General features: G+C 43.4%; 1 protein-coding gene across 2 annotated transcripts in view; it reads right to left on the bottom strand.

Annotated features, from left to right (window-relative positions):
• The window catches only part of ace (angiotensin I converting enzyme (peptidyl-dipeptidase A) 1), a 175,688-nt gene that overhangs the window by 39,864 nt on the left and 108,449 nt on the right, over window positions 1–27,375 (bottom strand). For both annotated transcript variants that reach the window (XM_072561039.1, XM_072561038.1), the window contains exons 12-15: window positions 23,763–23,974; window positions 19,581–19,717; window positions 12,751–12,909; window positions 3,249–3,336 (exon numbers count right to left, since the gene is read on the bottom strand). In XM_072561039.1, the coding sequence (XP_072417140.1) occupies window positions 3,249–3,336; window positions 12,751–12,909; window positions 19,581–19,717; window positions 23,763–23,974 (596 nt within the window). The remainder of the gene's footprint in view (window positions 1–3,248; window positions 3,337–12,750; window positions 12,910–19,580; window positions 19,718–23,762; window positions 23,975–27,375) is intronic.

Raw genomic sequence — 27,375 nt, 5'->3', positions numbered from 1 at the left:
GCTGTTGGAATAGGCAGAAAGTAGAATTGAAGTCACAATCAGATTAGCCATGATCTTATCAGAAAATAGAACTGGCTCAATGGGCTGAATGGCCCCATTGCGACTTCCAAGTTGTAATGTGATATAGCTGTAATCTTCAGCCATTGACTATGCTCACACCACCAGCACTTGTAGAGTAGGTGGCAATATTTCTATTATATTAATGCTTTCATTTTAAATGTTGCAGGAATAAAGAGCAGATAACACATTACTGAGGGGTTTCTGTAGTTGGTGAAGTATTGTATCTAGCTGCTGAAGTGTCACAGGAACTTGCCAGGAAGGCAGCTTGACAGAAGGTCGATGACGTCAAAATGGATGTACAGATGTTCGAAGGGCCTTTTTTGCACTAAAACTCCAAGTTATGCTGAATTGAAGGCTATGGTGCATTGAGACATTTCAAAACTTTAAGTAAATGCACAGTGATGTTTATTAATTGTCTGAAAAGCACGAGTGAAGTGTTAGCTCCATCCTTCCGTGGACTGTAAATAAAGGGTTAAATTTGTTCTTCGCTGGGAGCTGCACAAAGACTACCACAAAAATAACAAATGTTTTGAAAATATTGAGTGCACACTTCCAGGCACAATCAAATCATTGATTTGGAGATGCTGGTGTGGGACTGGGGTATACAATGTTAAAAATCAGAGCTGAAAATGTGTTGCTGGAAAAGCGCAGCAGGTCAGGCAGCATCCAAGGAGCAGGAGAATCGACATTTTGGGCATGAGCCCTTCTTCAGGAATGAGGAAGGTGTGCCAAGCAGGCTAAGATAAAAGGTAGGGAGGAGGGACTTGGGGGAGGGGCGTTGGAAATGCGATAGGTGGAGGGAGGTCAAGGTGAGGGTGACAGGCCGGAATGGGGGTGGGGGCGGAGAGGTCAGGAAGAAGATTGCAGGTTAGGAAGGCGGTGCTGAGTTCGAGGGATTTGACTGATACAAGGTGGGGGGGGAGGGGAAATGAGGAAACTGGAGAAATCTGAGTTCATCCCTTGTGATTGGAGGGTTCCCAGGCGGAAGATGAGGTGCTCTTCCTCCAGCCGTCATGTTGCTATGGTTTGGCGATGGAGGAGTCCAAGGACCTGCAGGTCCTTGGTGGAGTGGGAGGGGGAGTTGAAGTGTTGAGCCACGGGGTGGTTGGGTTGGTTGGTTGGTTGTTAAAAATCACGCAACATCAGGTTATAGTCCAACAGGTTTATTTGGAAGCACTAGCTTTCGGGGCACTGCTCCTTCACCAGATGATAGTGGAGGACACAATTCTAAGGCACAGAACTTATAGCAAAAAATTTACAATGTGATGTAACTGAAATTATACATTGAAAAATACCTTGATTGTCTGTTAAGTCTTTCATCTGTTCGAATACCATGTCAATTGACAGGAGTGTTCCCTCCCAGTTGGGGAACACTTCAGTGGTCCAGGACATTCAGCCTCGGACCTTTGGGTGACCATCCTCCAAGGTGGACTTCGGGACAGGCAGCAGCAAAAAGTGGCCGAGCAGAGGCTGATAGCTAAGTTCGGTACGAATAGGGAGGGCCTCAACCGGGACCTTGGGTTCATGTCACAATACAGGTGACCACCACTGCACCATACACACACACAGGCACTCCGATACACACGCACGCACGCACATACAGAGGCACTCCTATACACACATACACATGCACACACATATACACAGACATCCCATACACCCTTACAGACACACACACACACTCCCACACTCACACAGGCATCCTCTCAGAGACTTAGACCACTCTACACTCATGCACACACACATACACACTCTCTCACACAGACACTCACAATACCCCACCCCAGACACACACACACACTCCCTCACAGACTTAAGATGCTCTACACACACTAGACACACACATACACTCTCTCTCATATTCACAACCCCCAATCCAGACAGACAGACAGACACACAGACAAAGACCCACATGCACACATATATTGTGTGGGGTGAATTTGTACTTGCAGAGTTACATTGTACTTTGCTCAAAAACTGCATGAATCCATGTAAAACTCTGTTATCTCACTTTTTAGATTAGAATCAATCTAAACATCATGGTATAGACAGAGAACACAGGGGGCCAACACCTTCAACATATTGTCTAGTTATCACCATTGTTAACAGCTAACCTGAGAATGCAACTTTTAAAAAAAGGTTTTGTGATTTATGCATGAAAGAAGTGAAACTATCACTGTATTCGAACAGATGAAAGACTCAACAGACAATCAAGGTGTGTTTTAATGTATAATTTCAGTGACATCACACTGTAAATTTTTGCTATAAATTCTGTGCCTTACAATTGTGTCCTCAACAATCACCTGATGAAGGAGCGACGCTCCGAAAGCTAGTGCTTCCAATTAAACCTATTGGACGAGAACCTGGTGTTGTGTGATTTTTAACTCAAATCATTGAGATTTACTGAATATGAATTTCAGGCTTTAGAGCAGGGAAACAATAGACCCAATTGGACAACTTCCGAGCAAGATTGGAAGATGCAGCCAAAAGATATAAATTTAAGGGCTTACGTAGAGATCTGTTAGATCAGCTCTAACAGTGGAGCTGTTAGTGGAGCCTAGCGTTTTCCAGTCGGGATTCATAGCTGATAGACTAACAGCTACAGTACATGATACAGTGATGTCAGATCACATTGAATTGGAAACTGAGGGAAGAAGGTTCGAATGAAATCATGCTGAATCATGTCCTAGTAAATAGTCTTAGTAGTTATCAAACAATCATTAGTTTGCATTACTTTCTGCCAAAAACATCCAGAATCCGGTTGTGATATTCATACTTGTGACAATGCTCTGGGAATCCTTAGTCAACGCTGATGGGAAAGTGAAAAGCCAATGGCTTACCAGAGTACATTGTGAAAATGCCCACAGCAGTAAGCTAATGATTACTGACATCTCACAGCTATGACCTGCAAGTGTATAGAGGTTTGGGAAACATCTTTCCATCTTTACCTCCTTGGCTTGATCCAGAAACCTGAACTCTTTCATATCTCATCTCAGAACACACAGCAACTCTATGAGAGCTGATGAGCGATAATGTTGAGTAACAGTGACAAAATCTGTTTGCCAGAAGCATTACGCACTCACATCACAGTGTACAAATGATGTTGTATGTTCACACAGCAACAACTGAGTGGTATTTGTTAAACACATTAGACGGGTGAAGGTTTGAAATATCTGCCCATGACTTACCAGGATCGAGAGGGTGACAAGTCCCATTGGTGCGACATACCTTTGCAACACTGTAGGTTGTTTCCATTTCAGACAAGACATTGTTGTACTGAAAAAAGAGAAATGATGTCTTGTTAAAAACATGCCATTCAGATTCCATAACCTCAACAACACGAGGTGCACAGCTATGGGGATTAAATATGCTACACCTTGGAAGAAAATTCACACTGAATACAACACATTGTTGTCAGTAATTCACACAGAAAACTGTACAGTGCGATCAATAACACACGCTGAATACTGTACAGTGTGATCTGTAATTCACAGTAAATACTGTACAAGGGGATCAGTAATTCACACTGAATACTGTACAGTGGGATCAGTAATTCACACTGAATGCTGTACAGTGGGATCAGTAATTCACACTGAATACTCTACAGTGGGATCAGTAATTCACACTGAATGCTGTACAGTGGGACCAGTAATTCACAATGAATACTGCACATGAGATCAGTAATTCACAATGAATACTGTACAGTGGGATCACTAATTCACACTGAATACTGTACAGTGCGATCAGTAATTCACACTGAATACTGTACAGTGGGATCAGTAATTCACACTGAATACTGTACAGTGGGATCAGTAATTCACACTGAATACTGTACAGTGCGATCAGTAATTCACACTGAATACTGTATGGGGGATCAGTAATTCACACTGAATGCTGTACAGTGGGATCAGTAATTCACACTGAATGCTGTACAGTGGGACCAGTAATTCACATTGAGTACTGCACAGTGAGATCAGTAATTCACAATGAATATTGTACAGTGGGATCAGTAATTCACACTGAATACTGTACAGTGGGATCAGTAATTCACACGGAATGCTGTACAGTGGGACCACTAATTCACATTGAATACTGCACAGTGAGATCAGTAATTCATAATGAATACTGTTCAGTGGGACCAGTAATTCACACTGAATACTGTACAGTGAGATCAGTAATTCACATTGAATACTGTACAGTGCGATCTGTAATTCACATTATATACTGTACAAGGGAATCAGTAATTCACACTGAATACTGTACAGTGAGATCAGTAATTCACAATGAATACTGTACAGTGAGATCAGTAATTCACACTGAACACTGCACAGTGGGATCAGTAACTCACATTGAATACTGTACAGTGTGATCCTTAATTGACACTGAACACTGTACAGTGGGATCAGTAACTTACAATGAATACAGTACAGTGGGATCAATAATTCTCACTGAACACTGTACAGTCCGATCGGTAATTCACACTGAACACTTTACAGAGTGATCCTTAATTCACACTGAACACTGTACAGTCCGATCGGTAATTCACACTGAACACTTTACAGAGTGATCCTTAATTCACACTGAACACTGTACAGTGGGATTAGTAACTCACACTGAACATTGTACAGCGTGATCAGTAATTTACAATGAATACTGTACAATGCAATCAGTAATTCACAATGAATATGGTACAGTGTGATCAGTAATTCTCACTGAATATTGTACAGTGGGATCAGTAATTCAGACTGAATACTGTACAGTGCGAACAGTAATTCACAATGAATACAGTACAGTGCAATTAATTCACAATGATTACTGTATGGGGATCAGTAATTCACACTGAATACTGTACAGTGGGATCAGTAACTCACACTGAATACTGTACAGTGCAATCAGTAATTCACACTGAATACTTTACAGTGCGAACAGTAATTCACAGAGAATACTGTACAGTGCAATCAGTAATTCACACTGAATACTGTACAGTGAGATCAGTAACTCACACAGAATACTGTACAGTGCAATCAGTAATTCACACTGAATACTGTACTGTACGATCAGTAATTCACACTGAATACTGTACGGGGGATCAGTAACTCACACTGAATACTGTACAGTGCAATCAGTAATTCACACTGAATACTGTACTGTACGATCAGTAATTCACACTGAATACTGTACGGGGGATCAGTAACTCACACAGAATACTGTACAGTGTGATTAGTAATCCACACTGAATACTGAACAGTGCAATCAATAATTCACACTGAATACTTTACAGTGCGAACAGTAATTCACAGAGAATACTGTACAGTGCAATCAGTAATTCACAATGAATACTGTACAGGGATCAGTAATTTGCAATGAATACTGTACAGTGTGATCAGTAACTCACACAGAATACTGTACAGTGCAATCAGTAATTCACAATGAATACTCTACAGTGTGATCAGTAATCCACATTGAATACTGTACAGTGCAATCAGTAATTCACAATGAATACTGTACGGGGGTCAGTAATTTGCAATGAATACTGTACAGTGTGATCAGTAATTCACAATGAATACTTTACAGTGCAAACAGTAATTCACAGAGAATACTGTACAGTGTGATCAGTAATTCACACTGAATACTGTACAGTGCAATCAGTAATTCACACTGAATACTTTACAGTGCGAACAGTAATTCACAGAGAATACTGTATAGTGCAATCAGTAATTCACAATGAATACTGTACGGGGATCAGTAATTTGCAATGAATACTGTACAGTGTGATCAGTAATTCACACTAAATACTGTACAGTGCAATCAGTAATTCACAATGAATACTTGACAGTGTGAACAGTAATTCACAGTGAATAATGAACAGTGCGATCAGTAATTCACAATGAATACATTACAGTGCGAACAGTAATTCACAGAGAATACTGTACAGTGCAATCAGTAATTCACACGGAATGCTGTACAGTGGGATAAGTAATTCACATTGAATACTGTACAGTGCAATCAGTAATTTGTAATGAATAATGTACAGTGCAATCAGTAATTCACAATGAATACTATACAGGGGATCAGTAATTCATACTGAACACTATACAATGTGATCAGTAATTCATACAGAATACTGTACAGCGGGATCAGTAATTCACATTGAATACTGTACAGTGGGATCAGTAATTCGCAATGATTACTGAAAAGTGGGATCAGTAATTCACACTGAATTCTGTACAGTACGATCAGTAATTCACACAGAATACTCTACAAGGCGATCAGTAATTCACATTGAATACTGTACGGTGGGATCAGTAATTCATACCAAAAACTTTACAGAGTGATCAGTAATTCACACTGAATACTGTAAAGGGTGATCAGTAATTCGCACTGAATACTATTCAGTGGGATCAGTAACTCACACTGAACACTGTACAGTGTGATCAGTAATTCACAATTAATACTGTACAATGCAATCAGTAATTCACAATGAATACTGTACAGTGTGATCACTAAGTCACACTGAATATTGTATTGATTTGGAGATGCCTGTGTTGGACTGGGGCGTACAAAGTTAAAAATCACACAACACCAGGTTATAGTCCAACAGGTTTAATTGGAAGCACACTAGCTTTCGGAGCGATGCTCCTTCATTAGGTGATAGTCACCTGGACTATCACCTGATGAAGGAGTGTCACTCCGAAAGCTAGTGTGCTTCCAATTAAACCTGTTGGACTATAACCTGGTGTTGTGTGATTTTTAACTGAATATTGTATAGTGGGATCAGTATCTCACACTGAATACTGTACAGTGCGATCAGTAATTCACACTGAATACTGTACGGGGGATCAGTAATTCACACTGAATACTGTAGGGGGGATCAGTAATTCACACTGAATACTGTACAGTGCGATCAGTAATTCACACTGAATACTGTACAGTGGGATCAGTAATTCACACTGAATACTGTACAATGCAATCAGTAATTCACAATGAATACTGTACGGGGGATCAGTAATTCACACTGAATACTGTACAATGCAATCAGTAATTCACAATGAATACTGTACAGTGCGATCAGTAATTCACACTGAATACTGTACAGTGCGATCAGTAATTTACATTGAGTACTGTACAGTGTGATCCATAACTCACACTGAATACTGTACATTGTGATTCTTAAGTCAAACTGAATACTGTACAATGCAATCAGTAATTCACACTGAATACTGTACAGTGCAATCAGTAATTCAAACTGAATACTGTACAGGGGGATCAGTAATTCACACTGAATACTGTACAGTGGGATCAGTATCTCACACTGAATACTGTACAGTGCGATCAGTAATTCACAATGAATACTGTACAGGGGATCAGTAATTCACACTGAATACTGTACAGTGGGATCAGTAATTTACATTGAGTACTGTACAGTGTGATCCATAATTCACACTGAATATTGTACAATGCAATCAGTAATTCACACTGAACACTGTACAGTGGGATCAGTAATTCACACTGAATACTGTACAGTGGGATCAGTAATTCACAATGAATACTGTACAATGCAATCAGTAATTCACACTGAACACTGTACAGTGCGATCAGTAATTCACACTGAATACTGTACAGTGCGATCAGTAATTCACAATGAATACTGTATATTGTCGTCAGTAATTCACATTGAATACTGTACAGTGCGATCAGTAATTCACACTGAATACTGTACAGTGCGATCAATAATTCACAATGAATACTGTATATTGTTGTCAGTAATTCACATTGAATACTGTACAGTGCGATCAGTAATTCACAATGAATACTGTATATTGTTGTCAGTAATTCACATTGAATACTGTACAGTGCGATCAGTAATTCACAATGAATACTGTATATTGTCGTCAGTAATTCACATTGAATACTGTACAATGCGATGACTATTTCACAATGAGAAAACCCATTTAACAGAATCATTACTGATCCAACATTCCTCTTGACCACTGTCCTGGCTTTTCCCTGTAACCCTTGATTCCTCAACTGATCAAGAATTTATCTCAGCTTTGAATGTACTCAAAGGTTCTGCCCTCACAGCTCTCTGTGGCTCAGACTTCCAAAGAGTCACAGCGCTCTGAGAGCAGAGCTTCCTCCTCAGCTCAGCCTTCAATTGGCAGCCCTTTCTTCTGAGACTATGCCCTCTGGTCTGAGAAACTCTTCTTTGGGTGGCATGGTCATACAGTGGTAAGCCCTGCTCCCTCCCAGCACCAGGGAGATCGCTTCAAGTCCAGCCTCGGGTGACTGTCTGTGTAGTGTTTGCATGTTCTCCTCATGTCTTTGTGGGTTTCCCCTGGGTGCTCCAGTTTCCTCTCACAGTCCAAAGATATGCAGGTTAGGTGGATTGGCCATGCTAATTTGCCCATCGTGTTGGGGGTTGTGAAGCCGACGTGGATTAGCCATGGGAACTGTGGGCTGGGTCTGACTGTAATGGTCTTCGGAGGATCGGTATTGACTCAATGGGCTGAATAGCCTGCCTTCACACTGTTGGGATTCTATGGGCTAAGCATTCTCTCAGCACTCACCCTGTCAAACCACTTAAAAATCCTGTAGAAGAAAATTAGTGTAGATGTTGGAATCTGTCCTGAAAACCGTGAATGCTGGAGGTCACAGCAGGTCAGGCAGCATCCATAGAGAGAGAGCAAGCTCACGGTTCAGGCCTCCACGATTCTTCATCAAAGCTGAAGTGTCGTGTGGAGGTGACAGCATTTATGCAATGGTTTGGGGTGGGGGTGGGGAGTGGGGTGGTGTGGGAGTAGTGGATGTAGGGTTCTGCTGGAGAAAAAATGTTCAGATTTCACGATCGGAATTGTGAGAATGGTGGAACGATAGTGTGTCTACCTGTCAGCCTGGAAAGGACAGCCAGTCCCAGTGGGATGGGGAGGGGGTGGGGGGGTGGGGGGAGGGCAGAGAGGCCATGATAACAGCATGTAACAAGCTAAAAGAAAGGGAAGAAATGATTAGATTCCCGACAGTGTGGAAACAGGCCCTTCGGCCCAACAAGTCCACACCGACCCATTTCCCTCTAACTAATGCACCGAACACTACGGGACAATTTAGCATGGCCAATTCACCTGACCTGCACATTTTTGGACTGTGCACAATAGTCCACAATAAGATCCTAAACAGGCTTTCCAGATGAAGCAGCATTTCGCCTGGACCCCCTTCAATCTGGTCTCTTGTGTTCACTGCACCTAATGGAGAAACCAAACGCAGACTGGGTGACCACTTTGCGGAACACCTTCAGTCCATGTGCACGCAGGACCCTGACCTTCCTGTAGCCGGTCACTTTAACACAGCGTCCTGCTCACGTGTCTGTCCTTGGAATGTTGCAGTGTTCCAGTGAATCACAGAGCAAACTGGAGGGACAACATCGCATCTTCAGACTGGGCACCTTTACAGCCTTCTAGATATGTTTTGACAAGTTGGACACTTCCAGAGGACCTTTTACATCCAATCTTCTCCACAGTTAGCCATTTTAAATGGCACTTGACTCTCCAAAATAAAACCTGGCACCTAACCCCAAAGGATACCTGATTCTCACTATCGCCTAACATGTGACCTGATGGCATAAGTGTCTCAGATGAGATCTTAAATCAGTTGTAGAATGATATATGCCTCAGGAGTAAGTCTGCACCATATATCCGAACAGTTTAATGTTAGCTCGGACGGTGATGTGCCTGCGAATGTAATGCTTTATAATAATAGCTGGTTGGAATAAATGTCCGTTGTATCCTTCAACACCACGTTAGCCATGCCTAGCTTCTTATGTTATAAAGGATAATATAAGCATCACCACATCAGGTAACGTATCTGGCCTGAAGCAAATCTCACATAAACCACCTCCACCAGGATGAGCTGGGATGATATCCGCTGCTCCCCAAAAGAAATGCAATAAGAACTAATCTGTTCTGAGCTGCTTTAAACTGCACGTCACAGCTTCCAGCCAGCAGGAGGCAACTGGTCTTTAACCCCTGATTGGGTAACTGATTGCCTCCAGTCCCACCACTTTAACCCCTGATTGGGTAACTGATTGCCTCCAGTCCCACCACTTTAACCCCTGATTGGGTAACTGATTGCCTCGAGTCCCACCACTTCAACCCCTGATTGGGTAACTGATTGCCTCGAGTCCCACCACTTCAACCCCTGATTGGGTAACTGATTGCCTCGAGTCCCACCACTTCAACCCCTGATTGGGTAACTGATTGCCTCCAGTCCCACCACTTTAACCCCTGATTGGGTAACTGATTGCCTCCAGTCCCACCACTTTAACCCCTGATTGGGTAACTGATTGCCTCCAGTCCCACCACCGTGGAAATGAGGAATGCCATGTTTGGGATCAGGATGTTTGCGATCAGGATTTTGGATCAGGATTTGGTATTCCTGACTTCTTAAAGCATTTTCACAATGAATGAGATACTCCCTTTCATGGCAAAAATAGAGGCTGAAGTATTTTTACATTTCTCTGCTATTTCCCTGATCTCCATGATAAATTCTCCTTCTCTCTGTATCATAGGCCCATGTTTGTGTTTGCTATTTGCTTCCCTTTAGTATACCTGAAGAAGCTTTTGCCTCTGCCTTTATGTTTCTGGATATTCTGTTTTCCCTTTTTTGATCATCCAAGATGCCGGAGTATGGTGCATCAGTCAGAGCTTGTCCACTCGCTCCATTTCTTTTTCTTGTTTGTTCCCTTTTTCTCTCTTTTGTGTATTTTGTTTTGGGACTTCTTTCTTCTCAGTGACGTTCTGAACCCCTCGCCTGGATGTGGACTCAGATTTTGGCCGCGGTGTGGACCCTGGCGGGCCAGTCTCCCAGCCTGCTGGAGCGGTCTCTCAGAGGCATGTGGTGGTCTTTCAGTCTGATGTGACCTCAGCGCTGTCTCAGCGTCTGGTCTTCAGGTGTCTCCCAGCCTCACGATGAAGTCCAGTATAGTCTGGAGTCAAGGCCCCATGCAGACTAGAGGCTAGGGATTGGCATGGGCTGGACTGGAGAGACCGTTGTTCTGAGCTTTCTATTTCCCTATTTTTTAATTTAGATAATGCTGAACTTTTCATTTCTTTATTTTTCTTTTATTTTCTCCTAAGAATTTGTACCTCAGATGGTGATTTGTAAATTTCTCACTGTACTCATGTGACATGTGACAATAAAGCTAATTCAATCCAATTTTTCTTTAGATTAGATTCCCTACAGTTCGGCCCAACCAGTCCACACTGACTATGCAAAGAGTAACCAATCCTGACCCATTTCCCTCTGACTAATGCACCTAACACTATGGGTAATTTAGTGTGGCCAATTCACTTAATCTGCACATCTTTTGATTGTGGGCGGAAACCAAAGCACCCGGAGGAAACCCATGCAGACACGGGGAGAATGTGCAAACTCCACACAGTCAGTCACCTGAGGCTGGGATTGGACGTGGGTCCCTGGTGCTGTGAGGCAGCAGTGCTAACCACTGTGCCACCGTGCCATCCCATTCAACTGTTATGTTGGAGACTAAATGACTCCCAATTCTTATGTTTATCACTTTTTTGAGCATTCTCCTCTGTGCTCTGGAGATGGGCCTCACGTGATTTTATTCACTTTTTACTGAATCTCTCTCAGTGATTGGAGCCTGCTAGTGTGGAATATAGCAGGCACCACTTACCTGATTGGGAATTCTCATCTAATCCAACTTGTTACCAAAGGTAGTTTCTTTATTTGTGTAAATCTGAGAGAGGTCTTTGAGAAACCAGTGGAGTAAAAGACTTTATAAATGGCAGGTTCCAGAGAAGTTATAAATTATGAACTGAATTGAAACATTGATTAAAACAGGAGCTTTTTCAATATTGAGTGGAAATCTTAAGTAAAGAAAAAGTACATTATTTTAAACTTCTCTTAATATTGTAATTATTCATTTGCATAACAAATCAATACTATAAATATTATGTTCATGTAAAACATGGAAATATCTACTAATATAACGGGTTTCTACATCAATCTGTGATGCTTAATAAACTCATTATTTGTCAAGGACCTCATCATGAAAATGTTACCTCTATGATCTGTGAGCAGATCTTATCAGCTGCTTCCCACATGTTTTTTGGATGATTTTAATCCTTTGTTAATTCAACATCTCCCCCAATCCCGCCCCACAACAATGTGATGTCTGATTCTCAATGGGTAACACTATGTGAGAATTAATGAGCTCTAAACCTTTACAGTTACTCCACCTGCACACCAACTACAACTATCTGCTTCAATTGTGAAAAAAACATCCACATAATACTAGCCTGAATTCAGGACCAGTCGGATGTCTGTCTCGAGGAGAAATTGAGGACTGCAGATCCTGGAGATCAGAGTTGAGAGTATAGTGCTGGAAAAGCACAGCAGGTCAGGCAGCGTCTGAAGAGCAAGAGAACTATTCCTGATGAAGGGCTTTTGCCTGAAACGTCGATTCTCCTGCTCCTTGGATGCTGCCTGCCCTGCTGTGCTTTTCCAGCATGACACTCTCCACACTGATGTCTGTCTCTGTAGTCTACTATATATTTGATAATCAGGTTATCAAGACGTGTTAAGTTTATGCCAAAACATTATTGCAGCCAATGCAGCTTCAATTCATAGCTACGTAACAGAAGGCATTTCCTTGTAGCAGTAAGAATCTGCACTGACCTCCTTCACTTCCTCTTCAGGTAGAGCTGCACGTTCAATATCACTCAGTTTCTTCAGAATACGTTTGAGTTCTGGGTTTTGGAAATCTGTGTAGTCAAATTTCCGAGCGTCGATACCGTATAACAGTGAGTGGTTGGACATCTCAAGGCTTTTTTCCAGCTAATGAAACAAGAGCAGTCATGAAACATGCTATGCCTTTGGATTCCTTAACAACACTTTCCAAACACTCTCAATTGCATGTCTAGACACACCCACTCAAATACATGCAATTCGAGCTGATTGTTTCATGTTCAGACACACAGACGGATATCACTGGCTGTACTCAACCACCACTGTGTACCTCCAAACCTCACCCACCCAAAGGCTCCCTTTGCCCCATCTTCTTGCATCTCCCTGCTACCTCCACATCACCGTAGCCTCTCGCTGCCTCCTTCACCACCAGCTCACTTGAGATTGCTCCCTCCCACTTCATAGCCTGCCCTTTGCCATGTCTCCCCCCATTCCTTCCTGAAATCCCTTTGCTTCGATGTTCCACACCCACCATCCATTCCAGTGAGAGTAGGAGTGAGGGGACACATGGTGAAGGGAGAAGCCGAAACAGTGAATCTTTTTAAACTATTGTTGTCAGTTCTAATGCCCGGGATGTCTCTGGTACGGGTGTTGTTTTGGTGCCTGTGCAGGAAGCGATGGCAGGACAAAAACAACCCACAACCAGTTTTGACCTTACACCAATTTTTACTGAGGTAAGAAGAGGGCAAGTTGTGACTCACACAGGAGGGAAACCTAACCATTTGAACCAAGCGCTGAGTTCAAACAGATCACATTTTCACTCCAATCAAGGCTTTCTCACAGGAGGTATAAATGCTCACAAATGGCAGATAAGTTATTTCAAACTTTCAAGCTATTGAGTTATTTGACTCAGTGACATTTTAAAAGTTAAATAAGCAGCCTGCTCTGTGTCAGTGAGAGTTCAAATACCAGTGCTAGCAATAACAGAGGTGCTGGTTGATAATACCTCACAGAGGATAATTATATCACCATTACTAGTTAGGGATTTTCAAAACATACAACAGTTCTGGGGTTGTGAATATACATCTTGATTGACCGATTCTTTGTTTTTCAAATTTATTCATTTGACCCTATAATGCTGGATTATTTCTTTCCATACTTTTCTAATAGAATTGTTTCTTAAGAATTTAATCTTAAGTATCTGTACCTGCGTACCTGCATACCTGTATACATGTGTAAATGCATCTCTGTGTACCTGCATACCTGCATAGCTGCATCTCTGTGTACCTGCGTACCTGTGTATCTGCATCCCTATCTAGCTGCGAACCTGTGTACGTGTATACCTGTGTACCTGCATACCTGCGTACCTGTATACCTGCATACCTGTGTACCTGCATACCTGTATGGCAATGTACCTGTGTACCAGAATACCTGTGTACCTGCATACCTGTGTACCTGCATACCCTTGTACCTTCATCCCTGTGTAACTGCATACCTGTGTATCTGTGTATCTGCGTACCTGCAAACCTGCATACCTGTGAACCTGTGTACTTGTGTACCTGTGTATCTGTGTATCAGCTTACCTGTGAATCTGTGTACTTGTGTACCTGGATCCCAGCATGCCTGCGTACCTGCGTTCCTTTGTCCCTATGCACATGTGTACGTGCATCCCTGTGTACCTGGATCCCTGCATACCTGCGTATCTGCATAGTTGTGTACCTGCATCCCTGTGTACCTGCATCCCCGTTTACCGCCGTTCCTATGTACCTGCATATCTGGTACCTGCACCCCTGTGTACTTGCCTACCTGCGTCCCTGCAAACCTGCATCCCTGTCTACCTGTGAACCTGTGTACCTGCATACTCGTGTACCTGCATACATGTATACCTGTGTACCTGCATCCCTGTGTACCTGCATACCTGTGTACCTACATACCTGTATTCCTGCAAACCTGCATACCTGTGTACCTACATATCCATGTACCTGCATGCCTGTGCACCTGCATGCCTGGGTACCTGCGTACCTGTGTAACTGCGTACCTGTGTACCTGTGTGTCTGTGTACCTGTGTACCTGCATACCTGCATCTCTGTGTACCTGCATTCCAGTGTACCTGCATACCTGTGAATTTGTGTACCTGTGCACTGCTGATGTGCTTATCTCAATACCTGTGTACCTGCATCCCTGCATATCTATGTACCTGTATTCCTGTGTACCTGCATCCCTGTGTACCTGCGTACCTGTGTACTGCATATCTGTATATCTGCATCTCCATGTACCTGCATCCCTGTGTACCTGTGTACCTGTATTTCTGTGTACCTGTGTACCTGCGTTCTTGTGTACCTGCATACCTACGCATCTGTGTACCTGCATACCTATGAACCTGTATACATGCATACCTGCGTCCCTGCATACCTGCATTTCCACATACCTGTATACATGCATACCTGTGTACCTGTGTACCTGCATACCTGTGTACCCGCGTGCCTGCATACCTGTGTACCTGCATCCCTGTGTACCTGCATACCTACATACTTGCGTACCTGTGTACCTGCATACCTGCGAATCTGTGTACCTGTGTACGTGCGTACCTGCGTGCCTGCATACCTGCATATTTGCGTACCTGTGTAACTGCATACCGAAGATGGTGCTGTAGTGCAGCGACTGTAAAGTTTTCACTGTCTCCATTTGTGATAATAAAACTAATGCAATTCAATTCAATTCAGTTTAAAGCAATTTCTAAAGAGTTAGTTGCCTTTGACGTAGGGATGCAAGTACAAGTCAATTTGATTTTTATAAGAAAATTAATTTTTGTGGACCTTTTAAAATTTTGCATGGACTTTGATCAATGGAAATGCTGCCTCACAGCGTCAGGGACTTGGGTTTGATTCCACCCTCGGGCGACTGTCTGTGCGGAGTTTGTACATTCTCCCTGTGTCTGTGAGGGCTTCCTCTGGGTGCTCCAGTTTCCTCCCACAGACCAAAGACGTGTAGGTTAGGGTGGATTGGCCACACCGAATGGAAATAGGGTGGTACGAGTGCTTTTGGTTGGGATGCTCTTTGGAGGGTCGGTTCAGACCTAATGAGCGGAATGGCCTCTTTCTGCATTGGATGGATTTTATGATCCTATGAAATTTTTATTTATTATAATGAAAACTTGATAGTTACTCTTCATTTTGTTTAATCTCAGTGTGAGTCGTGAGTGGTGCTAATGGGTGAGTTAATATGTAGTGTATAAGGTCAAAATGGGAGGGAATTGGCTTTACATTGAGTTGAGGGAATGATGAACATTGGAGGTAGGTGGAGGGGACAGACGTGTATGTCAGTGCCCAATGACCATAGAGTCATAGAGATGTACAACACAAAAACAGACCCTTTGGTCCAACTCGTCCATGCTGACCAGATATCCCAACCCAATCTAGTCTCACCTGCCAACACCTAGCCCATATCCCTCCAAACCCTTCCTATTCATTTACCCATCCAAATGCCTTTTAAATGTTGTAATTGTACTAGCCTCCAACACTTACTCTGGAAGCTCGTTCCATACACGTATCACCCTCTGTGTGAAAAAGTTGCCCCTTAGGTCTCTTTTATATCTTTCCCCTTTCACCCAAAACCAATGCCCTCTGGTTTTGAACTCCTCACCCCAGGGGAAAAAGCCTTAATGCTTAGGTTGGGGGTGGGGTTGTTGTGACTGTACTGTCATGGTCAGATTGGGGTCTGGCTGGAGAGACGAGGGGGGCAGGGTATTGGCCAGGAACAGCACTGGGCCCATGATTACTGTTCCTTTTCTGGGTGGCAGCAAGTGATTGAGTGGGTGAGTGGTGAGAACAATTAGCCTTAGCGTTTAACAAAACAATTGGGATGAAGTCCCAAGGAATTGAAGAGCCCTTGAATTCCAAGGAGTTGCGAAAACTTTTACTTTTTTATTTAAAAACAGTGGAGTGAGTTTTACTCTGTAATTAACCTGGTGCTGTCTCTATCCCAGGAGTGTCTGATGGGGACGGTTTTGAGGGGTTTAGCTTTTCTGTTTACATCTCGTTTGAAAGAGTAGGGACTTGCTCTATCCTGGCGAAAGTGGGTACTGCAGATGCTGGAGATTAGAGTCAAGCTTAGAGTGGTGCTGGAAAAGCACAGCAGGTCAGGCAGCATCCGAGGAGCAGGAAAATTGACGTTTCGGGCAAAAGCCCTTCATCAGGAATTTGCCCCGAAGCATCGATTTTCCTGCTCCTCGGATGCTGCCTGACCTGCTGTGTTTTTCCAGCACCACTCTAATCTCACTTGCTCCACACATCGCATTCATCGACTTGGCATTGTTGTATCTGGTGTGCTCCTCATTCACAAATCTAAAAACAGCTCCATTTGTTCACATTCAGAGCTCAGGCTCTCATTGCTTTGCCTGCGTGGGGGGTGTCGGACTTTTCTTTTGATGCTTAAGTTCCCAGTGATTAAAAAGTACTTCATTTCTTGAACCATGCATCCACCTGGGCACAAGCTAACTCCATCTGACCTGGGTGTGTATCTACTCGTTCCAAGGCTGCTGTTCAGCTCCCTCTCCCTCTTCCTTTTCCCATCTGTCTCTCTGCACACTTCAACACTTGCCCTCAACATTATCAGCTCACCCCTTGCTAGATGTTGAGTCTTCCCACCAACACCATCCTGGAATGTGAGCGCATGGCATCACAATTTAAAAATAACGATCATGAAGATCATCTGGCCTCAGTATTTAGCAGCTCCTGTGGCCATCTCCAATCAGGATGCAAGGGAAAGCAAGCCATTTTCAGATCCTTACACGCTCTCCCTGGAGGATGACCAATACCACTCCAGGACACTTTACCCACCACTGCGGAGCTGTTTATGGGAGTGAAAACCAAACCCAATGTTCTGGTGCAAAAATAGGTCACTTGGAAAAATGTAAATTAATTGAGGAAAACCAAAAGAATTTGTTAAGGGCGAAGAATGAACTTGCTTGAGTCTTTTGATGAGGTGACAGAGCAGGTTGATGAGGGCAATGCTGTTGATGTGGTATACGGGGACTTCCAAAAGGCATTTACCAAAATGCCACTCACCACACACATGACAGCAAATTTATGGGTCATGGAATGGAAAGGACAGTAATAACAAGGATACAACTGTGCTGTGATAGGAAACCAAATCCTGAGGAAACTTGATTATCAAAGGACACGGACGGGGAGTATTTTCTTTGGTCAATCGAATTATGGATAATTGATGCTGATAACATAGTTAGCCATTAATCGGGATGTTGTGATCTTGCTCAGATGATCCAAAGTTTAGTTAATCGAATGCTGCATAATCAAGATTCCTCTGTAATAGTGAATGAAATTTCAAAAAAAAGTCCAGGAGAAACTCATCTGGTCTGGCAGCATCTGTGGAGGGAGAAATGGAGTTACCATTCTGAGTCCAGTGTGACATTTCTACTGTTTTTATTTCAGATTTCCAGCATCTACAATATTTTGCTTTTAATGGTCAATGGATGTTTTTCTAACAGTGGAGAAGATCCCCAGTGTTCAGTGTTGGGACTCTTGCTTTTCCTGATTAATGTTAATGATCTAGGTCTTGGGTACAGGGCACTATTTAAACATTTACTGCTGAGCTGGTTCTTAGAAGAAACATGAACCGGCAGAAGGTAGTTCCAAAGGACATACAGCCAGGTGGAACGGATGGCCAAGTGACAGGTGGAACTTGATGCAGTGAAGCGTGCACTGAATCAATTTAATACAAAGGGGAGGGAAAGGTAATACAAAATAAAGAGTTTAATTCTAAAGGGGGGGGTGCAGGCTCAGAGAAAGTAGGATTTTCATGTGCATTACTCATTGAAGGTTGCAGGCGATGTTGACAGAGCACTGATAAAGCATATTTTAATTATTAATAAAGGATGTTCTGTAAAATTGTCGTAAAATACCACTTTGACCTGGGGTACTGCATCCAATTCTGGGCATCACAGTTTGGAAAGGCATTAGGGGAATGGAGAAATAAAATTCAAGAGAATGGATCCAGGGATGAGGATTTTCAGTTTTACAGACAGATTGGAGAAGTTGGAGAATACAAGATAAGAGTAGATTGGATAGATCTGAACAGATAGATTCAAAGAGTCTGTTCCATTTATGGAGGGCTCAAGAAACAGAAGGTGCAGATTTAGGGCAATTGACCAAAGGAGCAATGACCAAGTAAAGAGAAAATGTTTTTATACAGCAAGTGATTAGGGTCTGGAATGTACTGTCTGAGAGTGTGGGGGAGGTAGGTTTGCTCGTAAGGTTAGGATCTGGATTGAAATGTCTGAGAGTGAGCTGTGGTCTCTCAATACACTGACTCTAGTGGGCAGGGATGGAATTTGATGAAGTGATTATTGGATAATTTGCTGAAGGCCTTTAAAATAACAAAAATGGTGGAGTGCCTCTTGGATGGGGGTTGGTATCTGGACAGGGACTGGGTCCAAAACGGAAACATGGAAACTGGTGTTTGTATAATATTACAGATCGACAACCTGGCATTTGTAAATCTTGAATGGCTTGTGTTGGCTGTCATTATCCAAATCCAATATATGGATATGGGTGTGTAAAACACAGTTGTACGTTAGCACAGAATCATCAGATTTGGTTTGGTCTCCAGAGAATATTAAATTTATTCATTTCCACATGGCACCTGTTGTATTCAAATGATGAGAATCCCCGTTAATGATACGATGTTTGCTAGTGAAATGGTTATCCTCCCAAGAAATGTCCTGTCTTTAATGCTGATTAATGCAATCCTTGAGTCCAAATGTAACCACCTACTGTGTGTGATATCACAGAGGAAGAACGTACCATGACTTTGTTGTTATGTTCTGTGATGTTGGTATTGTATGTCCAGGAGACCTCTGTGTAGTCATACCATACTTTCTCCGTGACCTTGTCGTAATTGGTGACAAATTCCTGTGCTTCCTTTTCATCAGTGACTTTGTCTGTAAGAAGCCAAATGAGACTTAAAGGCTTAAAAACACTTGCATTTATGTTGCTCCATTAATGTGATAAAATGTCTCACAGTGCTACAAAAGCGTAGAGTCCCTACAGTGTGGAACGAAGCCATTTGGCCCATCAAGTCCACAACAGCCCCTGAAGACCATCTCATCATATTCTAACATTGACCCTGGATAATCCACCTCGCCTACATGTCCATAAATACTATTGGCAATTGAGCACAGCCAATCCTCCTAACCTGCACATCTTTGGACTGTGGGAGGAAACCAGAGCACCCGGAGGAAATCTAGACAGACGCAGGGACAATATGTAAACTCCAAGAATCGAATCTGGGTCCCTGGTCCAGTGAGGCAGCAGTGCTCACCACTGAGCTACTGTACCACCCAATGTGACCCGGCAAAATTTGACATTGACCTACAGCTATGAGGAGAAATGACCAACTGCTTGGATGAAGAGCTGCCGACCTCCCACCACGGTAACAACTTGAAGAAGATACCTTTCCAAAACTCTAGTTCCTTACAATTGAGGAAGTACAAACCAGTAAAACTAGGGAGGCCTTGCTAAGGCACAATACAAGGCACTAGTCAGAACACAGCTGGTGTGCTGTCAACAGTTTTAAGCCCCTTATCCTTAGAAATACTGGGGGCAGTCTGGAGAAGGTTCACTCAGCTGATACCAGGTTTGGCAAAAGTGAGTACTGCAGATGCTGGAGATCAGAGTTAAAGAGTGTGGTGCTGGAAAAGCGCAGCAGGTCAGGCAGCATCCCAGGAGCAAGAAAATTGATGTTTCGGGCAAAAGCCCTTCATTGGAAAAGGCTTTTGCCCGAAACGTCAATTTTCCTGCTCCTCAGATTCTGTCTGAGCTGGTGTGCTTTTCCAGCACCACACTCTTGGGTGATAACCAAGTTTGGACGGACTGCCTTATTAGATTAGATTACTTACAGTGTGGATACAGGCCCTTCGGCCCAACAAGTCCACACCGACCCACGGAAGCACAACCCACCCATATCCCTACATTTACCCCTAACCTAACGCTACGGGCAATTTAGCATGGCCAATTCATCTGACTTGCACATCTTTGGAGTGTGGGAGGAAACCGGAGCACCCGGAGGAAACCCACGCGGGAATTGAACCTGGGTCTCTGGCGCTGTGAGGTAGCAGTGCTAACCACTGTGCCACCGTGCCGCCCACTAAGAAGTTGAGTACAGAGGACAATGAACAATACAGCGTGCCATCTGATATCTGATATATGATGCCTTTCTAAACTAAAAAGCCCTTGCCTCCATGTGGTCCATATCTCCCGATCCTCTGCCTATCTGTCAGGTTGATTCTGAAACATTGATATTGTATCTGCTTCTACCAGCTCCTCTGGCAGCACATTCCACACACTTACCACCCTCTGTACCAAAATACTTACCTCTCACATCTCCTTTTAAATGTTTCCCCTTCTATCTTAAACCCTCGTGCCCGAGGAATTGATATTTCTCCCCTGGGAAAAAGACTCCAACTAACCATTCTACCCATGTCTCTGATCACTTTGTAAATTGCTGTCAGGTTGCCCCTCAGCCTCTCACATTCAAGTGCAAACGAACCAAGTTTATCCATCTCTTGTCATAGCTAATACCCAACCGAGTAAACCTTTTCTGTGTTCTTTTCAATGTCTTCACATCTTTCTGGTAGTCTGGTGACCAAAATAAAAAAAAAAGAACTGTACACAATATTCCAAATGCAGTCTAACTAAAGTTTTATCCAGCTGCAACATAACTTGTCAATTTTTATACTCTGTGCCCCAGCCAATGAAAAGCAGGCATGCCATACGCCTTCTGACCATCTTATCCACTCACATCACCACTTTCTGGGAACTGTGGACCTGTATACACAGATCCCTCTGTATGTTAATACTTCAAAGGATTCTGCCATTTACATAAGAGATGTGGATCTAAGATGCTACCTAAGACAGAGATGAGGAGGAATTTTCTCTCTCAGAGAGGATGGGGCTCCAATCCACAATTGCTCTCTCCTTTGGATGTAAAAGTCACTATCTCAAAAAGAGAAGGAATTGTTGATAGTTGGATCCTGGCCAATATTTAACCCTCCACCAAAACCACAAGAAAAACAAGTAATCTGCTCATTGCCACATTGCTGTGGGATCTTGCGATGCAGAAATTGGCTGCCACGTTTCTAACATTCCAGAATGACTGCAGTTCATAAATGATTTGTTTGGGAATGGAGCAGACCTGAGGCTGTGAAAGGTGTGAGAGAAACACAATCCCCCTTCTGTTTGTTAAGTCACCTTCCTGGGAAACCAGTCAAGGGGAGAATAGACTGGGCAACATCTCCCCTTGCTGTGAGTATGGAAAGTTTAAAGAAGTTGTTTCATTCATCAGCCGTTTGTTTATAATGAAATGTTTTGAACCATACAGTGTGATTAGGGGGATGATGCCTGGTCATGTGTGTTGGGAGACAGGGACGTGGGAAAACTCCATTCCTGTCCCACGTAATAACCTGGTGGGTGCATCAATGACTCATTACCAAATCCATCAGACTGGATTTCTATTAATTGTTCCAGCACAAGGGCTCAGCAGTTTATCACCCGGGGAAAGTCACTTGGGGAGCATAAAGAACCAGTTTACATTAATATAGTAGCTTCCATGGTTTCACTCTAGACGCAGTGAAGTACTTTGTCAGTGTTGTGACTGTTGTGATGTCGGGATTAGGGTGGGCAATTTGCTTTCAGGTAACGATCACTAAATGCACAGCAAGATCCCACAGTAACGTGACAGTGAGTAGATTACCTGTTCTTTTTGTGGTTTTGGTGGAGAGGTAAATATTGGCCAGGATCCCAGCTTCAAGAACTCCTACTCGTTTTTGGGACAGTGATGCAGGGACTTTTACAACCAAAGGAGAGGTCAATTCAGATTAAATCCATCTGTCCTGCTACTCTTAGGATAAAATTATGATGACAGTGTTGATTAATGATAGTAATTGACCTCTATAACTAAGTCAGGCATGAAGCAAGGAACTCTCCTCTGATGGGAACTATTGATTGCAATACTTCATTTCCTTCCAGGCACAGGTCACTTTACTCATGTATGGGACCTCAGATGTAAAATAATTCCTTTTGAGACTGAGTGCAGAGGTTTCTGAGCACTGACTGAGCAATAGCCGATACAGCGTCAATACGACAGGCCCCAAAGGGAAGGCTGCAAACAGTGAGTCTTCATCTCATCAATTTTTGTCAAACCAAACCTTCCCTATCAAACAGTATGAATAAGAGAGGCTAAGCACAGCCAATCAGTGAGTGACATTTGGCTTAATCAAGCTGATTGGTTGCTGGTTCAGTTGCAGCCCAATGGTTAGCATGGTGCCTTGTTGCACAGGAACCCCGGTTCGGTTCCAGCCTATTGTGACTGTCTATGTGCAGTTTGCGCACTCTCCCTGCGTCTGTGTGGGTTTCCTCCAGGTGCTCTGTTTTCCTTCCACAGTCCAAAGATGTGCTAGGTAGGGTGGACTGGCCATGCCATATGACCACGTAGCATTCAAGAATCTGCAGTCCAAATGTGTTAGCCATGGGATGGGGAGGGTCTGTTTGTAGGGTCAGTGTGGGTTGAATGGCCTCTAACTGCACTGTCAGGATTTTATACCCTCTAACGGTGCATCTTTGGCCTGCACGGTGGCTCAGTGGTTAGCACTGCTGCCTCACAGCGCCAGGGACCTGGGTTCGATCTCTACCTCAGGTGACTGTCTGTGTGGAGTTTGCACATTCTCCCCGTGTCCTCTGGGTTTCCTCCGGGTGCTCCGGTTTCGTCCGACAATCCAAAGATGAGTAGGTGAATTGGCCATGCTAAATTGCCCGTAGTGTTAGGTGCATTTGTCAGGGTTAAATAAAGGGTGGGGGAGTGGGTCTGGGTGGGTTCCTCTTCGGGGGGTCGGTGTGGACTTGTTGGGCCGAAGGGCCTGTTTCCACACTGTAGAGAATCTTATCTAACCTCCCTGCCCATAGCTCACAGTTGCTGTTTGTGGCACTTACCAATGCCACTTGGGTATCCTTCAGGGATTGGAGGGGTCCAGGCAAAATCAGACCAACCCAGTTCTTCCTTGGTTTCATCGTTCTTTTCCTGAAGCCACTTAGTGATGGGTTGGAAATACTCAAGCAAAGCACCTGCGTCCATCTTATTGATGCCTGTCACCTGCTGAAGGATTTCCTGCCAAGGTTTTGAGGAACCAGCACTCAGTGCTTTACTGAAAGAGAAACCACAGGGAAATATTCAAGCTGCATTATACAGAACCTCAGAGACTTGGTTAATGTTCTGGAAGCTGCCTAGATCGTTCATTTCTGGGAAGCATCTTCTCCTAACGGGTCAACAGCTTGAAGAAGATGCATTTCCAAAAATCTAGGCCCATACAGTTGAGGAAGTACAAATCAGCAAAACTCGTGAGTTCTTCATTTCTGAGATAGAGCCTAATGGATTTTCAGGACATCTGAATTTGGATTCTACACGTGCATCCTGGCAAAACGCAAGATGTGGGGGGGGGGGGGGGAGAGGGGTGGTGGGGAAATGGGGGTGTACCATTCCTCCCACCCACTTGGTTAATTCCCAGAGGTCAGTGGGGTTGTAATTAATGGTGGACACTGTGTGGCCAATTGCTAGCTGGACTATCAGCACACCTGGTTGCTAGGTTCCTGTTGCACTGTGTGACTGACTGCACAGAATGACACAGAAATGATTTTATACCATAAAAATAAGTCCAGTCATTCAAAGAACTCAATGGCTCTGGGTCCTGGAATGACCCATGCATGAACGACTCTGTCAAAGGGCTATTAGCTGTCCACCATTTTGACCAAGTGGTGAGGACTATGAGGTAAGAATAACCCAAGGCCCAGACAAGAAGGGGCAATAAAAACGAAAGGGCCTCCTACAGATGGGAGATGATCACCCTGGTTACAAATTTAATAATTTATAACTAGGCCTTCCCATTATTCTCAGGGACAAATAGAGTTAGCCTAAACTTAACAGTAATTTGTGAGTACAGTGAGGTATGAACGTGATGGGCATTGCCACCGGAATCTCCACACCCCAGTGAACATGGTGCTCATTACTCTGTTGGCAATGCCTATTTGTGGTCAACAAATAGTTGCTTGCTGGTGCAGAACTTAAGCATCGCTAAAATGAGTTAAGAAGAGGAGGCTTTTCATCTTGCACCCATTAGGACTAGCATGGGAGAAGCAGACTTGACAAAAGGGAACACCAATTTATGCAGCATGTGAACAGGGTGCTGATTGGTTAGAACATCATTGGCATGGAGATGCAACAAGAACTGTTCACTGCCACTTTTAAAAAGCCTGGATTGTGGAGTGATTGTTCATGGGATGGTTATCTATAGTGACAATATAACAACATAATTGGATTAAATATGAACTGAAGAGGCCAGTGTTTAAAGGTAGCAAGATCTAGACAATATCCAGGTTTGGGATGGTAAATAGACAGTATCCTTTCATTTCACGCACATTCCAGAGAATGACCATTTCCTGTAAGAAACAATCTAACCACCACCATTAATATTCATGGCATTACCATCACTGCATCCCCCACTATCAACATCCTGAGGGTTACCATTGACCGAAACACAACTAGATTAGACATATAAACACAATGGCTACAAGAGCAGGTCAGATACTAGAAATCCTGCAGAAAATAACTCACCTCCTGATTTCACAGAGAATGTCCATCATCTGCAAGTCACAAGTTAGGAATGTGATGAGATAATTTCCACTTACCTGGATGAGTGCAGCTCCCACAACACTCACGGAGCTTGATACCATCTAAGATAAAGCAGCTACTTGATTGGCATCACATCCACAAAAATCCAATCCCTCCAACTATTATTGCTCATTAGCAGCAGTGTGGAACATCCACAAACCTCTGCACTGCAGGAATTCACAAAGACTCTTACAAGAGCACCTTCTGAACCCACAAACACTTCCATCTAGAAGGACAAGTGCAGCAGATACATGGGAACACCACCTCCTGCAAGTTCCCCTCCAAGCCCCTCACCATTCTGACTTGGAAATATATCACGTTCCTTCACTGTTGCTGGGTCAACAGCCTGGAATTCCCTCCTTCAGGGCATTTGGGGCAACCTACACCAAATGGATAACCACAGCTCAAGGAGGTGGCTCACCCCCACTTTCCTGAAGGCAACTAGTGATGGGCAATAAACGATCAATTCACACATCCTGGGAATAAATTTAAAGACCAAAGACCAAATTAAATTTGCTGACCTCAGACCAAACATAACGTGGAGCATGAATTAGGTCAGTGACTGTACTATCAACCTGTTTAATTCCATCTTGCAGAAAAGTGTATTCTGTGTCTCATTTCAGCCCAATCAAAACACAGTGAAATAAACACTGGCAGGACTTTTGGTGCAGTACACCTTCAGAGAAATTCATCAGATAGTTCGGCATTTCTTAAGTTTCCTCTGAGTCTTATTGTTTTGTTGGTGTCATAATTTGGTTGTGCTGTACCTTTATTTCAGGTTGATATCCATAATCCTCTTGTGGTGCAGTGGTAACGTCCCCATCCCTGGGCCCGGAGGCCAGGGTTTAGGTCCCACATGCTCCTGAGATGAGTGATAACATCTCTCAACAGGCTAATTAGAAAAGTAGGTTTGCTTTTATCCAACACAAAATACTCATATCCAGTGGTGGCTTAGTGGTTAGCACTGCTGCCTCACAGAGGCAGGGACCTGGGCTCAATTCCAACCTTGGGTGACAGTCATAGAATCCCTTTGGCCCAACAGGTCCACACCAACCCTCCGAAGAGTAACCTACCCAGATCCGTTCCTCTACATTTAACCCCTGACTAATGCACCTAATCTACACGTCCCTGAACACTATGGACAATTTAGCATGGCCAATTCACCTAACCTGCACATCTTTGGATTGTAGGAGGAAACCCACACAGACATATGGAGAATGTGCAAACTCCACACAGATAGTTGCCCGAAGCTGGAATCAAACCTGGAAGCCTGGTGCTGTGAGGCAGCAGTGCTAACCACCTAGCTGCCCATGTTTGTGTGAAGTTTGCATGTTCTCCCTGTGCCTGCAAGTGTTTCCTGCTGCTGTCCAAAGATGTGCAAGTTAAGTGTGTTAACCATACTAACTTGTTCAGAGATGTGCAGGCTAGATGGGTTAGCCATGGGAAATGCAGGGTTACAGGGGTTGGGTGGGTTGCTCTTTGGAGGGTCGATGTGGGCTGAATGGCCTGCTCCCATGCTTTAGGGGTTCTATGATCCATTTTGCACTCAGCTTGGTGCGAAGTGCACAAATTTATTTCATTCTTTAATGTGACCAGTTTGTGCTGCCACACTGTTATGAGAGATGACTGCACCATTAACAAGACCCATTTGAATCACATCCAGACTGTAATTAAATTTTACCAAGAACAGCAGTTATCTGTTCTCACTGTTTCTCCATGTTAATATTGGCCCAACCAATCAGACTATTATTCTCAAACAGTCTAAAATGGTACCATCTGTCTTTGGCCTGTTTCTTGTGTTCTAACTCCAAGGAGTGCAAATTCAACCTCTTATCTCCTTTTAGTAGTATTTGTGTTTTCTTACTCCTTATTTCCCTTCCT

This window comes from Chiloscyllium punctatum, chromosome 42, assembly GCF_047496795.1.
Source record: "Chiloscyllium punctatum isolate Juve2018m chromosome 42, sChiPun1.3, whole genome shotgun sequence".
Taxonomy (NCBI): Eukaryota; Metazoa; Chordata; class Chondrichthyes; order Orectolobiformes; family Hemiscylliidae; genus Chiloscyllium; species Chiloscyllium punctatum.
Note: the sequence above shows the minus strand (reverse complement) of the source record. Positions and strands in the feature narration are given on the sequence as shown.